The following is a 17,941-nucleotide window of genomic DNA, read 5'->3' as shown; positions in this document are numbered from 1 at the left end:
TTATAGGAATATTAAGATAGGCATATTTAAATAGTGCTTAGTTTATTGAGCATCAACTGTTGAGATTAACACTAAAGAACATGCAAAGTGAGCAAGACAAGTACCATTTCATTTAGGTTATTTAACAGAGTTACGGTGGGAGGGCAAAAAACATTTAATGACTTCGTAAATATTGTGCAGTTACTACACAGAAACACACACTGAATGCAGTAGATAAAATAACCTACTGGTAGACCTGGAGGAGTTTGTGGATGGATTGGCTTTTGGCTAGAGGAAAACTTGTTTTATGTTGTTCAGTTGCTCAGTTGTGTCTGACTTTGCGACCCCATGGACTGCAGCATGAAGGACAGCGTCCCTGTCCTTCACTCACCTCCCAGTTTGCGCAAACTCATGTCCATTGAGTTGGTGATGCTACCCAACCATCTCATCCTCTGTCTTACAGTTGATTTACAATATTGGTGTTAGTTTAGGTGTACAACAAAGTGATTCAGTTATACTTGAAATTTTTCTGCACAAAAGATTTACGTATTGTTTATATATTCAGTTACCTACTTATGTCAGTATAAATTCATGGTTAATTATTTTGTACTTTGAATTATAATCCAATAAGCTCTAGAAAGTCTTGGTTTTTTATTTTTCTTCTAGATTTTACAAGTTTTATACACACACACACACACACACACCCCATACATGTACATTATGTACATGCTGGATATGAGTTCTTAACAGGGTAAAAGTACCATAAATTTCCTCTTTTTTTTTTTTTGGCCACACTGGGTCTTTGTTGCTGCATTGCGGGCTTTCTCTAGTTTGGATAAGCAAGGGCTACTGTAGTTGTAGTGCTTGGGCTTCTCATTGTGATGGCTTCCCTTGTCGCATAGCACAGGTTGTAGCACAGACGGGCTTCAGTAGTTGTGGTTCTTGGGCTTAGTTGCCCCGCTGTATGTGGGATATTCCTGGGCCAGGGATCAGTCTGTGTCCCCTGCATTGGCAAGTGGATTCTGAACCACTGGGCCACCAGGAAGTCCTCTTCTGTTCTTCAGCTTGTGTGTCTGAAAAGGTGGCTTCTGTTGAAAAAAGCCCTATAGACAGTAGGTTGTCTTATGTAACAGTGAATATCAAAGTTTTTCCGCCTTTAAATTACTTCAGTCAGGAACACATCTGAGTTCCTTCATTCAAGAAAATTCTAAACTTAAAAGGTGTCAAGAAGGGGGAATTTTTCCCTCGCACTGCATTTGACTGGCCTACTGATAAATTTGACACCAGACAGATTAATGAGAGAAGTAACAAATTTTAATTGATGCACATGGAGGTCTCAGAAATGGGATATAAGACATGGCTAAAGCAGGTAAATTTTATGCTTTTTAGACAATAAATTTGAGAGGAATTATCAGGACAAACTTAGGCTATGGGTGCTTAATAAGTGAGTCTAAACAGAGTTTGGATTTGGGCTTGTAAATAAAAGAAGCATAACAAGTTTTGTTTATACAGACTTCTTGGCCCTGAATTTCCTATCTCTGCCGTAAGGATGTCTTTCAACCTCCTGGTACACAGAGGGGACCTTTCAAATGGGAGGTTTATTTCCGGATTTCAGGGAGACAGGTGTTACAGTGTCCTCCTTGGATTTGCAATTTCCTAAGTAACATTCAAAATCATGCCGCTGAGGGTATTTTGGGGGTGGTCTGCCTTGTGCCCCGACAGTACAAAGGGCAGACCACCCTCACCCGTGCTTTGTTGCAGACAGCTAGGCCTGGGTACTGAAGCCGCCTCCTGGGAGTTTTCGCTTTGTATACTATTCATGTCTTGTTTTGACCCTCTGCTCCACTCATGAATCTACTCAGCTTCTAATCTTAGTGATGAAATCCAACCTCTCTGCTTTTGACATTGACTTACTGCTGCCCTCTGTCCCCTGCCTGGCCAGGTCCTGCTTCTCAGATCCTGGCTTTAGCTCCTTGGCCAGGTTTGCCCCTGTCTCCTGGAAGGGAGGGATCAGGCTATGGGAACTGAAGTAAAAATTGGTACTGACTGCTGTTTTTTTAATTAAGTAATTAATTTTTGGCTGCACTGGGTCCTTGTTGCTCTGCACAGGCTTTCTCTAGTCGTGGCAAGTGGGGGCTACTCTTCATTGCCAAGAGCAGGCTTCTCACTACAGGTAGTTTCTCTTGTGGAGCTGGGGCTCTAGGCTCACAGGCTTCATTATTTGTGGGGCATGGGCTTAGTTGCTCCATAGCATGTGGAATCTTCCCAGACTAGGGATCGTGTCCCCTGCATTGGCAGGTGGGTTCCTATCCTTCATGTCACCAAGGAAGTCCAGTACTGCTGTTAATGATCAGGGAGAGCTGGTTGAATTCCCTGTCTGGTACTATCATTGTCTAATCCATGAGAGTACATAAGAAAATAGCATCCTTATCTTGGGGGGCTTTGCAGTCTTCTTGGGGAGGTAAGCTATCCACAAGGAACAGAAATTAGAGAAAAAATGTCATATTTCATCAAGGGCTAGTTAGTGTAATAAGGATGACACGTTCTAGAAATTCAAGAAATGAGAAGACTAAGGGCTGGAGAAGGTGGGAAAGTGGTGCTGAGATAGAATTTGAGAAGAGAGACCCAGGCAGCCTGCAAAGGAGCAGCACAGTTGGGGTGGCAGAAAAGCCAGATTGGCCTAGGGTGGGGACAGGGGAGGAAGCCGGGGAGTGAAGTGGCAAAGGTCAGGGTAGGGAAGGTCTTGACGGCCACACATGGGCGTTTGGGACTTAATTCTGATGGGGAAACGTGGCTTTGTGAGGAGAGCAGAGAAAAGAAGCAGGCAGTGCTTCAAGAAAGAACAACTAAGGCGAGTTGGCAGAGTAGGAAGAGGAATGCAGACTGACTTTTTAAAGTGTGAAAGGAAAAGTGATTTTAGTGGGCATTTGTTATTTTTGTCACTCACCATCCATTTATCCTATTTCAAGGGAAATATCCCTAATTCCTTCTGGGGAAGCCTCCCTTTCCTTTACAACTCTTGTGGAAAACAATTTGACAGCTTTATTTCAAAAACTTTAAAATTATATTTTTTAACCTGTGATTATGAGAAACTTTTTTGAGGTATAGTTGATTTTCAATGTTGTGTTAATTTCTGCAGTATAGCAAAGTGAATCAGTTATATGTGTGTGTATATACACACACACATAAACACACACACATTCTTTTTTAAAATATTTTCCATTATGGTTTATCATAGGTATTTGAATATAGTTCTCTGTGGTATTCGGTAAGACTTTGTTGTTTATCCATTCCAGTATAATAGCTTAAATCTGCTAACCCTACCCTCCCACTCCATCCCTCCCTAAACCTCTCCCCCTTGACAACCACTAGTTTGTTCTCTATGTCCACGAGTCTGTTCTGTTTTGTAGATAGGCTCGTCTGTGTCAGATTTTAGATTTCACATATAAGTGGTATCATACTTGTCTTTCTCTTTGTGACTTCAGTTGGTATGATAATCTCTAGTGGCATCCATATTGCTGAAAATGGCATTATTTCATTCTTATTTATGGCTGAGTAGTATTCCATTGTATATATGTACCACACCTTTATCCATTCATCTGTCGTTGGACATTTAGGTTTCCATGTCTTGGCTATTGTGAATAGTGCTTCTGTGAATATTACGAGGAATTTTAACAAAAATTTATGTAAAAGATATTTATCAGTAATATTTCTAAAAGCATTAAGAGAATGCTAAGAAAGTATTGGTATATCCACTTGATGGGAAATTATGCAAAAGTTAAAAAGTGATACTGAAGATTTTCCTTTTTAATTTGTTGGAGGTTTGAAATACACTCACATTGTATAAACCCAGAGGTCCAGAGAGCATGAAGTGAAAAGTGGGTTTTCTTCCCTCCTGTGTCCCTCTGCCCTATTCACCCCTGCATAAGAGGAGTATTTAAAACACGTGTGTCTGTTCTCTTTCCTCCTTACCCAAATGGCAGTTTGTTTCGCATCTTGTTTTTCCCCTACTTTATAGCTGGTGATTGTTCCATATCAAAACACAGAGCTTCCTCATTTTTTAAATGCTTGAATATGATTTAATTGTATACATATATTACAATCTATTGAGCTAGTCCTCCACTGATAGCATTTAGTTCTTTCAAATCTTTTGCCAGAATAACCATGCTGCTATAAATAATTATATACATATTTCACTTTGCACATATGAGGATATCTGGAGGATAAATTCTAACATGGAATTGTTGGATCAAAACTTAGGAGCACTTAGGAAATTCCTTGGGGCTCCAGTGGTTAGGACTCAATGCTTTCACTGCAAGGCTTGTGGCAAAAAAAAAAAAAGGAGCATTAAAAATTTTGGCAATAGGCAAAATTTCTTTTCACAGAGATTTTCAATTTTTTCATGAAAGAGTGTCTGTCCTGTCCATTCAGCCAGCACCATGTGCTATCAAACTTTATGTTAGGAAAGGTGTATTAAAGGATTTTAGAAAATACTAATGAAATATTGTTAAGTTACAAAAGCAAGACTCATATCTGTACAGTACAAGCTTAAAAATGCAAATGTAGGACTTCCCTGGTGATCCAGAGGTTAATAATCTGCCTGCCAACCATGCAAATGTATATTATTGAAAGAGATAATGCCAAAATGTTAACAGTGGTTTATATTAAATTCATTATTCCATAATTGCTGTAGTCTGACTCTTTGCAACCCCATGGACTGTGGTCTGCCAGGCTCCTCTGTCCATGAGAGTCTCCAGGCAGGAATACTGGGGCGGGTTGCCATTTCCTATTCCAGGGGATCTTCCTGGAGTAGTGTTATTGCTGTAGTAGTGTTATTTAACTTCATTAGTAAAATGTCCCAAATTTGTTATAGACCCTTGGGGGCTTCCTTGGTGGTGCAGATGGTAAAGAATTTGCCTGCGATGCAGGTGACCCAGGTTCGATCCCTGGGTTGGGAAGATCCCCTGGAGAAGGAAATGGCAACCCACTCCAGTATTCTTGCCTGGAGAATCCCCATATTGCTTGTCTTTTTATTCCTAACACGTGTTGAGGTGATGAGGTTTATAAATTAGGAATGAATGAGGAATGTTTTCTGACTGTGGACAACCATTTGAAATTCCCAATCTTGCCACCAGGTGGTGGAAGAGAGTTAAAATTCCGGGGACCTTGTGGGATCTGAGCCACGAAAATCAAGTACAATGTACCCTCAGAGGTTAAACAAAATGTTAAAAATGAAAGTTTAAACAATTAGAATTATATTTAAAATATTTGTTCCAAAATATGCAAAACTCCCAGGAAAAACCTTGATGCTATCTGTGGCACTTCAGCATATTTCCTCAGTTGGCACTATTTTTTACCCCTCCTGTTGAGCCTGTTCTCCTGGTGCCCCTGATGATGCTGTCAGGCTTCCCTTTCTTCCTTCTAATCTCACTGCTTTCCAAAGAGTTGAACAACCAGATGAATGGATGCATGTCCTGGGAGTGACCCAGAACTGAAGGCCACCTCTCCATCTCTGTTTTTGCAGATGACTCTTCGTGGGATTTCATCACGGGGGTGGGTGAGGGCGAACCTTCCAGCTGCCCTTCAAATCACCCCAGCAGCTGTCTTCACTGTGTCTGTCCCAAGCTAGAAGCTGCTCAGAGGCACAGTTTGCCTCTCCAGGTCTGGGGCTGGGGTCTGGCTCTCTTGACCTTCATCCTCCCCTCCTTGAGTGGATCTGCCTCAGGAATGACCTCTATCTTTGGCTCTGATTCTGTTTAGAGGGGCAGAGCTGTAATCGAGCTCCTCATACTTTAAATACCTTGTGATCTTGGCCACGTCAATCAGCCTCTGTGGGCCTCAGTTTTGGTTCAGGACAGGTAGCGCAGGTACTTTGTCCTAGAGTGCCTTATCACTGCAAAGCGGGGATGGGTCTGACTTGCCCTGGGTTATGTTTACGAGGGTGTTCTACTAGGAGAATGCAGGAAGAAGAAGGACGCTGGGACATCATACTTATGGAGAGATTGGTGGAGAAGGGTCTTGGGTCTGGATCATAAGAATGCGGAAGGGTTGGGGAGGAGCTGAGTTCCTGGACACCTTGTAAGGACCCCACTGAAGGACATGGAGTCAAGGGCCAATGACCTTTCCATGACTTTTGGACTAAAACATGCTTACCTGTGGCGGGTGCCTCTGGGATCCCGCACTTCACTAGCTGAAGCGTCCACACCTGACGCGGCCGACAGCGTTGTCAGTGCTCAGGCTTCACGGAGGCCACGCGCGGTCCCAGGGACCACCTCGGATCCGACGGGGGCTCCTTCCACCAGCGCGCAGAGCCTGGATATCTCCGCCAGGAACTGGGTCAAAGGAGGAGGGAGCTGTGGGCAGGAACCGAGCCGAATTCGGGGAGGCGACAGAATCGGTTCCTTCCAATCTTTAAAGGTCTCCTGAAGGAGGGGGACGTAGGGCTAACTGACTGCCTCCTGACACCGCAGGGTCTAACCCGCGGGCCGCCTCTCTCTTCCGCGCGGGACGAGTGCAGGGTGCGGGCAGACCCGGGACGCGGCTCGGGCAGGAGTGTGGGGTGCTGGGTGCTGCTGACCGCTGAGGGGTGTGGGGAGCGGGACGGGGCGCTGGGTGTGTGTGGGAGTGCTTGGCGCGGGGGCGGGGCCGGGGAGCGGGGCTCCGGGGACGGAGCGGGGGTGGGGGCGGGGCCGGGGCCGGGCGAAGCGGCTGGGGCAGGCGGGTCGGGGCGGATGGGTGGTGTGGGGCGGGGCGGAGCGGGGGAGCTGGGCGGGGCGGGGGCCGGGCCGGGGCGGGGCACGAGGGTGGGCGGGGCAGGCGGTGGCGTGGGCGGGGCCGAGCAGGGTAGCTGGGCTATTGCGGTTCGGGGCAGGTCCGGCGGGGAAGCTGGGTAGGGCGGAGCGCGGCGCGGGGGCGGGGCGGAACGGGGGAGCTGGGCGGGGACGGGCGGTGAGGCTCGGGGCAGGCGGGGCGGGGCAGATGGGTAGTGTGTGGGGCGGGGCAGATGGGTTGTGTGTGGGGCGGGGCGGGACGCCGGGCGGGACGGGGCTGGCGGTGGCGTGGGCGGGGCTTAGTTTCGGGTGCGCTGCCGGGCTGGCGGGTCCTGACAGTCCTCGTCCCCTCGCGCCTGCTCTGGTTCTCCTCGCTGCTCGCTAGCCAGCCATGACAGGCTCACTGTTCAAGGGGAACTTTTGGGTAAGTCAGCGAGGCGAGGGGCCCATCGCCCGGCTTGGGAGCTGGGGGCCCTGAAGGGAGCCGTGGGCCCCTGTCCGGAGCAGAATCCGATCGGACTGGCCGCCGCCGGCCCCTCTCTGCGCTGCCCCCAGCCCGCCGCGCGTCCGCGGGTCCCCGGGGTCCGGTTCGCAGGGTCTCCCTCGGCCGTCCGCGCCCCGGGTCACCGCAGACAGGTGTAGCCTTATAGCTGGGACATTCACCCCTCATCTCACACCTGGGGAAACCGAGACCCAAAGGGAGGAGCCACCCGTTCTGGGGCAGTCGCAGGGTGGTCCCGGAGGCTCCGCTGTGAGCAGATTTGGGGGGTAACGTGGGTCAGAGAACGTGCGGTAAACTTGGCCGGGTTGTTTGGCTTTTCCAGGTCCGCGGAAATGTACAGCCTGTCCGAGCCTGCAGACTTTAGCGGGGTTCTTTAGCAGAAGCTTTGCCGGTCTCGTAGCCCCGTTTCCTGAGCCCCTGCCAGCCTTTGCCCCCTGTCCCCCTATCCAGGGGGAGGCTGGTGCGTGTGTAAGATCCTGCGAGCTGGTGGGGGCATCTGAGCCCGAGGACGGGCCCAACCAGGAGGCGTCAGTTCAGTCCTCTTCTCCTCTGTCCAGTCCTCTTCCCCCCTGTCCTCTCGCTCCCCAGGTGCCCCTCAACAGTCTGTACCCCCTCATTTAGAGGAGCCACCCTCATCCTTTTAAGGCAGGAGCAGAAAGTCAGCTTGTCTCCAGACTGAGCTACTGCTGCCAAGCCGCCCCATCTCCTTACCTGCAATCCTGATGTGAAGTGAAAGTTGCTCCCTCTGTCTGACTCTTTGCGACCCCATGGACTACAGTCCATGGAATTCTCCAGGCCAGAATACTGGAGTGGGTAGCCTTTCCCTTCTCCAGGGCATCTTTCCAACCCAGGGATTGAATCCAGGTCTTCCACATTGCAGGCGGATTCCTTACCAGCTGAGCCACAAGGGAAGCCCAATACTGAAGTGGGTAGCCTATCTCTTCTCCAGAGTATCTTCCTGACCCAGGAATTGAACTGGGGTCTCTTGCATTGCAGGAAGATTCTTTACCAACTAAGCTATCAGGGAAGCTGAAAGGAAAGCAACCCTGATGGCTCCCCCTTTAGCCTCATAGCGCCTAACAAGTTCCTGTCCCCCATGGAGAGTGCTACATAGAGAAACTTGGCCCTGTGACCTGGGGGACACAGTTTACACTCTGCCTTGAGAAGTCCCTTTTCCTGGAGTTTTTGGGGTTCTCCTTAGGCAATGCCTACCTGTGGGGTATGGTCCTCTCACCCCAAGCAGCTTCACAGAGAGGGTGCATGGCCTTGGAGCTGGCCCCTGGAGGAGGCCTGTGAATTCTTTGGTGGAATAAAGGATCTCTGGGTCTCATGCCAGGCGCTGTGGGAAAAAAACAGCACAGAGAGCCCTGTTTTTCTTCCCCTCAATATGTAGCATTCAGTTTTCAGGTCTCTGCCCAGTGTCTTCTCTTCAGGGAAGCCCTTCCTGATTGCGCCCGATAGTGCATGTTGTATTCCTTCATAGTTTTTGTCCTTTATAGTTTTGAGGTTGGGGGCCTGCAAGCATGTGAGCACCTTGTAGACAGCTGTTGTCTGGCTTTCAGTGCCACTGCCCCTTGCACGGGCTGATGCCAGTGAGATCTCAGCTGATAGCTGTCGAATGAGTACAGTGGACCTATAAAACGGACAGGGCATGTACTGGGTTGAGAGCTGCGGCCTCCATCCTCAGAGGATGCCACAGGAAGGCAGCCCCCAGCTGCTCCCAGAGGCAGTCTTGCAGGAATGGTTAGGGGAGGAGGCAGACATGAGGTCTGTGTTGGGAGTTAGAGATTGGGTAAAGGTCCAGGGTAGAGAATTTTCTGGGTTTTTACTCCCCCCCCTCCCCCTCTGAGCTTTTACTTTCAAAACATATAAGATCCTGAGAGATAGTTTGCAAAGATATCTTCCATTTCTAATTTCACATGATTTTTATGTCAAGTAATAAAAACAGTAATAGCTAACATTACTGTGTATAGAGTCTGTGGCAAGCCCTGTGCTAAACACTTTACATATACCACTCATTTAAGTCTCAGCTACCCTATGGGGTACCTTATTGACTATCCCATTTTACAGATGAGGAAACTGAGTGGCAAACAGGTTGAGCAACATTCCCAAGACTGTAGAGCTATTAAACAGTGCAGCAGGACTCTGCATAGACCAAGTGTTCACTGAGTGCTTTCAATGAGGCTGGTGCTCAGTGAGAGTGTCCTTTGGCACCATCAGATGTAGATGCTGAGACATCATTTAACTCTTCATGTGGCTATCTTTCTCCTTCAGCTCCAACCATGAGCTTTTGGGGGGTCTACGCTGAGTGCCACCACTGAGCCTCCAGCACTGCGATGGTGCTTCGGATGGTCAGGAACCAGGCAGACAGGACAGTCAGCCCAGATTTGAGAGAAAAGGGGCAGAAGGGAAACTATTGGAGACCTTAGGGGCTGCTTGAGATGCTCTCATATTCTCAGGGATGGGTAGAGAGTGGGGAGCAAGGCTGTTGTTATTACTGAGGGGATGGCAGCAACCCACGCTTCAAGGACAAGAAGGTTGTGATGGTATAAGGTAGAAAGCTTTGGAAACCCGAGTGGGTATCAGCTGATTGAATTGAACAAATATTTGAGAAAATACGTTCTCTGTATAGAGGTGGCATTTTCAGGGATAAGAGCACTGTCTTGGGTCGAAGGTACATTCATCATTAGGAAGCCAGCAGGGAGGGTGGACTTTAGTCTTGAATGCCTGTCCTCAGGGATATAGAGGACAAAGGGGCTGAGGGATGGGAGAGTTCTAGCAGGGGCCAAGGGGCAGAAAGGGTCTGTTCCAGGATGGAAATCATAGGGAAGGGACAGGAGACCAATGAAAGGAATGGCAGAGGGTGAGAGAAATCAAAGCCACTGGACCAGGTCACCAATTGAAGCCAGGCAGTGGGGGAAAGGAAAGAAAGGCTCGGAGCAGGCTCTAAGTAAGGTGAGCGGGAGAGTGGGGTACTGGCCCCAGAAAGAAGGAAGTCAGATGAGGAACTGGTTTGTGGGGAGAGAAGGAGGAGGAGGCAGAAGTGATATTGACAATATTAACCACAGGGGTAGCACTGGTGAAGACTGAGACTCGCAGCATCCTGAACCCCCTGCAGCAGCCCTCGGCTTTCAGGACAGTGCCAGGGTTGCTGGATATGGGGAGGTCCTGGGAAGGAACAGGGGCCAGACAGCAGGCTTTGGGGATATGTTAATATTCGAACAACCAGTACAAACAATGAGTATGCCCTGATCCTAGGTTTGAGAACTTGGTGGAGGTGGCCCCAGTGCCTGGGAAAGGGTGTCCAGGAAAGACAGTGCCTGGAACAGCAGAGGCTCTCAGGTGGCCTCAGTTCAGCTCAGTTCAGTCGCTCAGTCGTGTCTGACTCTTTGCACCCATGAATTGCAGCACGCCAGGCCTCCCTGTCCATCACCAACTCCCGGAGTTCACTCAGACTGATGGCCAGGTTTAAATCCCCATCTGCCCCTTATAGCTGAGTGACCTTGGGCAGATAACTTCAACTCTCATTCTGTTTTTCCATGTCGAAAAATGAGGATAATACCAATGTTGATACTCTAGGACTGTTGTGAAGATTAAATCAGGGTTCTGTGCACGCCTGGCACATAGCGAGCACTTGTGATTGTCAACTATTATCAGCACAGAGATGACAATTAAAGGAAGTGGTTGACAGTTACTCAAGGAGAAAGAATCAAGAGATAAGAGGACCGCAGAGAAGCACTATTGGTGACTACCTTGTTTTGGCAGGAGTAGAGAGTGGTCAGAGAAAGAGGGGCAGAAATATAGGGATTGAACCCTCACAGGAGCCATCACAGGCCCAGGAGAGGAATGTTCCATGGAAGTTGAGAGGCCCATGGTCAAATTAGGTAGATGTTCCTGAAAAGGTATGAGTCAGCGCATACTGTATAAATCATGTTCAAATGCCCCATGGGAAGTTCATTTAAAGGAACATTTCAGTGGATCTATTTGAAAAGGGAATATTCTTTAAAACTGGGATAGTCCCCAGCTGGGTTTGCCCATGTGCTTTTTTCCTTCCCAGCAGTTGTATGGTTAAGCCATGCTGTTATTTATCCTGGTTAACGCTGATGGTATCTTGTTGAAATAAGACGGGGACCGTGGGTGTGGTTTCCAGGGCTCCAGGGAAGGTGGCCACATAGGGACAGTCCCAGCCTTTGGTCTGTGGTCAGAGGGGCCTTGCACAGGTGACCTGTTCCAGGAGAGGGAGATGCTCCCCGCCTCAGGACAGTCCCATATTCCTCACAAGGGTATGACCCCGGCCTGACCTTGTGTATCTTCTAGGTCCTTATTTTGACATGGTCTTCCTGATTCTCAGGCTCTAAGCCCAGACCAGCTTCCTATTGCCTGTCCTATCCTCTCCCACCCCTGTGCCTACGGTGGGCGAGGCCTCTCTCCTCTTCTTGGGGAGTGACCAGGGGAAGGCTTGGGGCCCCCTGAACTTGCTCGTTGCCCCTGACCACCCAGGGCTGTCCCTCTGCTTCAAACCTCTGACTGCTTTGGAATCTGTTCTTTCTGGGTCTTACCAGATCTTGATTTGGTACTGTCCTGCCTGGTGGCAAAATGCAAGATAAAGGCATTGACATTCGTCCCTTCCAGTTCATTCTTTCTAGAGCAGCCACTGGGGTCTAGCTTTCAAATAATTATCACAAATCTTTTTTTCTTGTTTTAGCATTGTAAGAGTTTAATAAGAAAGTCATGGGATCTACATTCTAAGGAAAATAAGAAATTCTTCTCTTTTTTTGGCCATGAGGCATGTGGGATCCTAATTTCCTCACCAGGAAACCCAAGCTCCCTGCATTGGAAGAGCAGAGTCTCAGTCACTGTGACTGCCAGAGAAGCCTCCAGAAAAATAGGAAATTCTTTTTGAAATATATGAAACAAAATCTGAACAAGTGGAAAGAAAACAAAAGTTTGTTACCAAACTTTAAAAAAGTCTAGATGATGCAAGCATATTCTTTAAAAATCCAAATATTCCCAATGACTCAGAATGAAAAACAATATAAATATTATTTATGTTGTCACAGTGTTTATTTTATTTTTCTTTGCCATGTGACTTGTGGGATCTTAGTTCCCTGACCAGGGGTGGAACCCATACCCTCAGCAGTGAAAGTGCAGAGTCCTAACCACTGGACTGCCAGGGAATTCCCACAGCATGTAAAGGTTTTTTGTTTTTAAAGCTAAGTGTGTGTGTGTGTGCGCGCGTGCTTAGTTGTGTCTGACTCTTTGCAACCCTTTGGACTGTAGCCTGCCAGGCTCCTCTGTCTATGGGATTCTCCAGGCAAGAAATACTGGAGTGGGTTGCCATTTCCTTCTCCAGGGGATCTTCCCAACCCAGAAGTGGAACCCGTGTCTCCTGCATTGCAGGCAAATTCTTTACCTGATGAGCCATCAGGGAAGCCTGAAGTAGTATATTATACTTAGATCTCCATTCTTATTTTTCCTGGACTTTCTAATTCTTTCTTCTTTTTTTGAGAGAAGACATTATTCACTTTTATCAGAAAACTTTTTTTTTTTAAAGCATTTATTATTTAATTTTGGCTGTGCTGGGTCTTTGTTGCTGTGAGGGCTTTTCTCTAGCTTCAGAGAAGCGTAGGCTTCTCTTTGCATTGGCTTCTCTTGTGGAGCTCTAGAGCACAGGCTCAGTAGTTGTGGCCCACAGGCTTAGTTGCTCCAGAGTATGTGGGATCTTCCCGGACCAGGGATTGAGCCCATGTCTCCTGCGTTGCAAGGTAAATTATTTACCACTGAGCCACCAGGAAAGCCCCAGAGACCTTTTTTTTTCCCAATGCTCCACTCTATCAGTTTTTTCCCCTGCATAAACAACAGTTTGTTCACAGATTAGATTTACACAGTGAATGTAGAATTCAGATACCCATTACAGGAACACGTACATAGATAAACATAGTTAAGTTCATTCTAAAGTCAAAAAGACTTGGTGTGTGCAAACTTGGTATAAGTGTATATGGATGCATATTAATTTATGGATTTTTCTGGTAAAAGCAACTATAGATGTCATTAGCCAGTCAAAGCAAAATATTAGTTACATCCAAACATATACAATATCCAAAGTACCTCTGTTTGTACAACCAGTAGATGTTTTTGCCAGAGAAGGCAATGGCACCCCACTCCAGTACTCTTGCCTGGAAAATCCCATGGAAGGAGGAGCCTGGAAGGCTGCAGTCCATGGGGTCGCTCAGGGTTGGACACGACTGAGCAACTTCACTTTCACTTTTCACTTTCATTCTTTGGAGAAGGAAATGGCAGCCCACTCCAGTGTTCTTGCCTGGAGAATCCCAGGGACGGGGGAGCCAGGTGGGCTGCCGTCTATGGGGTTGCACAGAGTCAGACACGCCTGAAGCAACTTAGCAGCAGCAGCAGCAGCAGCAGATGTTTTTGCAATTAACTTCTGTAATTTTCATTTACTGTCTCAAGTATAATCAGAATGTCCATTTTGGGACATATTTTATTACAGCATAAATATCATCTAAGTTTCAATGTTAGTGAAAAGCTCATCTGAGTAGGAAGGGGCTGACATTTTTCTTTCCTCCGCTATACTAGAAATCTCCAGCTTTGACAAAAGAAAAGGTGGAGTGGGGGTGGTGTTAAATAATAGGAATTGTTGGTTAGCTTTATAGAATGACATGTCACTGTTTTTAAAAATATTTATCTGCTTATTTATTTATTTGGCTGCATTGCTCTTTGTTGCCACATGTGGGATCTTTGTTGCTGTGTGCCAGAGCTTTGTTGCAGTTTCTGAGATCTAGTTCCCTTACTAGGGATCAAACCCAGGTCCCCGGTCTTGGGAACCTGGAGTCTTAGGCACTGAACCATTGGGGATGTCCCTAGCCATTGTAATTTTTAAAAATATAAAACTATTAGACTTTTCCAACTCTATCAATGGGACTATTTAAGGTATGGTTGCCAAGAATTTAAGAACTCTTGCATGTTATGAAAATCCATGAAGACTGAGAGCTATATGATCTCACTCTGGAAAAGTCAGGCAACAGGAAACCAGATACTTTGGACACTGTGTTCAGATAGGTGCTGTTGCGTCTCACAACATTCAACACAAGCTTCGGAGCCTCCCTCAGAATCAGGGGCTTCTAGCTTCCCAAACAGCCTGTGTGTGAGGAAAGTAGGAAGAGCAGGCTTCGGAAAGACACAGTAGGCTCTTGACATGTTGGTTTAAAAACTTGCCTTCTAGCTGGAATTAGCTGTATCTTTGTGTGAAGGTTAGACAAAGGTCAAGCTGCAGATTTCAACACAGAAGATAACGGTTTGTTCTTGAGAAGAGGAAAACTTTTCCCTAGCTGACTCTAATGCTCTTGTCTTAAACACTTTACAAGTTTGTATGTGTAAGGAGGCTCAGGGTAGTTCAGTTCAGTTCAGTGGCTCAGTCGTGTCCGACTCTTTGCGACCCCGTGAATTGCAGCACTCCACGCCTCCCTGTCCATTACCAACTCCCGGAGTTCACTCAGACTCACGTCCATCGAGTCAGTGATGCCATCCAGCCATCTCATCCTCTGTCGTCGCCTTCTCCTCCTGCCCCCAATCCCTCCCTGCATCAGTCTTTTCCAGTAAGTCAACTCTTCGCATGAGGTGGCCAAAGTATTGGAGTTTCAGCTTTAGCATCAGTCTTTCCAAAGAACACCCAGGACTGATCTCCTTTAGAATGGACTGGTTGGATCTCCTTGCAGTCCAAAGGACTCTCAAGAGTCTTCTCCAACACCACAGTTCAAAAGCATCAATTCTTCGGCACTCAGCTTTCTTCACAGTCCAGTTCATATCCATACATGACCACTGGAAGAACCATAGCCTTGACTAGATGGACCTTTGTTGGCAAAGTAATGTCTCTGCTTTTGAATATGCTATCTAGGTTGGTCATAACTTTCCTTCCAAGGAGCAAGCGTCTTTTAATTTCATGGCTGCAATCACCATCTGCAGTGATTTTGGAGCACCCAAAATAAAGTCTGACACTGTTTCCACTGTTTCCCCATCTATTTCCCATGAAGTGATGGGACCAGATGCCATGATCTTCGTTTTCTGAATATTGAGCTTTAAGCCAACTTTTTCACTCTCCTCTTTCACTTTCATCAAGAGGCTTTTTAGTTCCTCTTCACTTTCTGCCATAAGGGTGGTGTCATCTGCATATCTGAGGTTATTGATATTTCTCCCGACATTCTTGATTCCAGTTTGTGCTTCATCCAGCCCAGCGTTTCTCATGATGTACTCTGCATAGAAGTTAAATAAGCAGGGTGACAATATACAGCCTTGACATACTCCTTTTCCTATTTGGAACCAGTCTGTTGTTCCATGTCCAGTTCTAACTGTTGCTTCCTGACCTGCATATAGGTTTCTCAAGAAGCAGGTCAGGTGGTCTGGTATTCCCATCTCTTTCAGAATTTTCCACAGTTTATTGTGATCCACACAGTCAAAGGCTTTGGCATAGTCAATAAAGCAGAAATAGTTGATTTTCTGGAACTCTCTTCCTTTTTCTATGATCCAGCAGATGTTGGCAATTTGATCTCTTTCAAAGAGTTCAGTTCAGGGCAACTTAAATACCGGTGCACAGATCCATACCATTCATCAGTATCTATCTGTGGAAACTCTTATATGGCTTCCTAGCTTACCGGTCGGATATGGCTCTATTGCATTAGCATTGATCAGGTCACACCAGGCGAAGACTTTCTTTTTTTAAAGTTTGTTTATTTGGCTATGTGGGTCTTAGATGCTGAGTACTCTCTAGTTGTGGCCCAAGGACTCAGTTGCTCCAGGGATATGTGGGATCTTAGTCCCCCAATCAGACATCGAGCCTGAGTCCCCTGCATTGCAAGATGGATTCTCAACCATTGGACCACCAGGGAAATCCCAAGAATTTTCTTTTTGACAGAAATGATCACAGCTGAAATATTTGGAAAAGTAAATTAAAAGAATATTCTTAGATATTTAAATCTGTTTTTTAACAGAAGGTTAGACAAAGGTCAAGGCTGTGGCGCTTTATACCCTCTCACCAGCCCAGCACTGCGCCTCCAACAGAGAGTATGACATAGAGTACCGTTTTTTCTTTTTTTTAAGGCTACATGATCTTAAATATTTTTTTTTCATAGATCACTGTTCATCTTTTAAACATATTACTATTTGTGCCTTTCAGATCCCTAAGAATGGTACTGTAAGTGTCACATACCTCAGGGACATCACTGCTTTTACAACTGTATTTTAGGAGCGGGAGACACACACAGAGGATAAAAAATAAGGAAAGTTGGAGTGACAGAGGATGGCTGACCCTGCCTCATACCCTCAGCATTCACACTGTGAGGTGCGGCCACACAAGACCCCTAAAGGGCTGGAGGTCGGAGAAGGGGGTGGGAGGTTTTAGTTGACTTTGCACTGATCTCTACTCCTCCCTCCTGGTCTTGGGGAGGAGACTTTTTTACAAGTCTGTTGCATATTTCTAACAATACGCTTATCACTCCATGTTTGTTTGTTTTTCTTCCTTGGTAGATTGTGGTCAGCTTCTGTATTGTTTACCTCTGTGTCCCTAGAGCTTGACTCAGTTCTGAGGACAGAACATGTGCTCAGTAAACGTTTAACAAGTGAATAAATGAACACTGAAGTCTCAACTACTTGATGTTAAGAGGCATCCCCCTACTCTCTACCCCCTGTACAATACCTAATATTTAGGGGCCATGAAACTAAATTCCACATATTTAACTAATTTTTGTTGTCTTTTAAAGTGTGATGCCACATTTAAAAAAAATTGTGATACAACGCACATAACAGCATTTACCCCCCCAACCTTTTTTCCATCTAGTCAAGGCTATGGTTTTTCCAGTGGTCATGTATGGATGCGAGAGTTGGACTGTGAAGAAAGCTGAGCACCAAAGAATTGATGCTTTTGAACTGTGGTGTTGGAGAAGACTCTTGAGAGTCCCTTGGACTGCAAGGAGATCCAACCAGTCCATTCTACAGGAGATCAGTCCTGGGTGTTCTTTGGAAGGAATAATGCTAAAGCTGAAACTCCAGTACTTTGGCCACCTCATGCGAAGAGTTGACTCATTGGAAAAGACTCTGATGCTAGGCAGGCTTGGGGGCAGGAGGAGAAGGGGACGACAGAGGATGAGATGGCTGGATGGCATCACTGACTCGATGGACGTGAGTCTGAGTGAACTCCAGGAGATGGTAATGGACAGGGAGGCCTGGCGTGCTGTGATCCACGGGGTTGCAAAGAGTTGGACGTGACTGAGCGACTGAACTGAACTGAACCTTTTTTCAGTGTAAGGCTAAAACTTCAATACTTTGGCCACCTGATGTGAAGAACTGACTCATTGGAAAAGACCCTGATGCTAGGAAAGATTGAAGGTGAGAGGAGAAGGGGACAACAGAGGATGAGATGGTTGGATGGCATCAATGATACGATGGACGTGAGTTTGAGTAAACTCTGGGAGTTGGTGATGGACAGGGAAGCCTGGCGTGCTGCAGTCCATGGGGTCATAAAGAGTTGGACATGATTCAGTGACTGAACTGAACTGAAGGTTCATTGGTATTAAATACATTCATGTTATTGTGCAACCATCACCCCCATCTGTCCTCTAAATTCCTTTCCTCTTGTAAAACTGAAGGTCTGCATCCATTAAACAACAACTCCCCAATCTCC

The 17,941-nt window shown here is 46.7% G+C and overlaps 1 protein-coding gene across 2 annotated transcripts in view; it reads left to right on the top strand.

Moving 5' to 3' along the window:
- The first annotated feature begins 7,048 nt into the window (after window positions 1–7,048).
- The window catches only part of PSTPIP2 (proline-serine-threonine phosphatase interacting protein 2), a 94,248-nt gene continuing 83,355 nt past the window's right edge, over window positions 7,049–17,941 (top strand). For both annotated transcript variants that reach the window (XM_027525920.1, XM_027525919.1), the window contains exon 1: window positions 7,049–7,173. In XM_027525920.1, the coding sequence (XP_027381721.1) occupies window positions 7,141–7,173 (33 nt within the window). In that variant the 5' untranslated portion in view covers window positions 7,049–7,140. The remainder of the gene's footprint in view (window positions 7,174–17,941) is intronic.

This window comes from Bos indicus x Bos taurus, chromosome 24, assembly GCF_003369695.1.
Source record: "Bos indicus x Bos taurus breed Angus x Brahman F1 hybrid chromosome 24, Bos_hybrid_MaternalHap_v2.0, whole genome shotgun sequence".
NCBI classification, from domain to species: Eukaryota; Metazoa; Chordata; class Mammalia; order Artiodactyla; family Bovidae; genus Bos; species Bos indicus x Bos taurus.
Note: the sequence above shows the minus strand (reverse complement) of the source record. Positions and strands in the feature narration are given on the sequence as shown.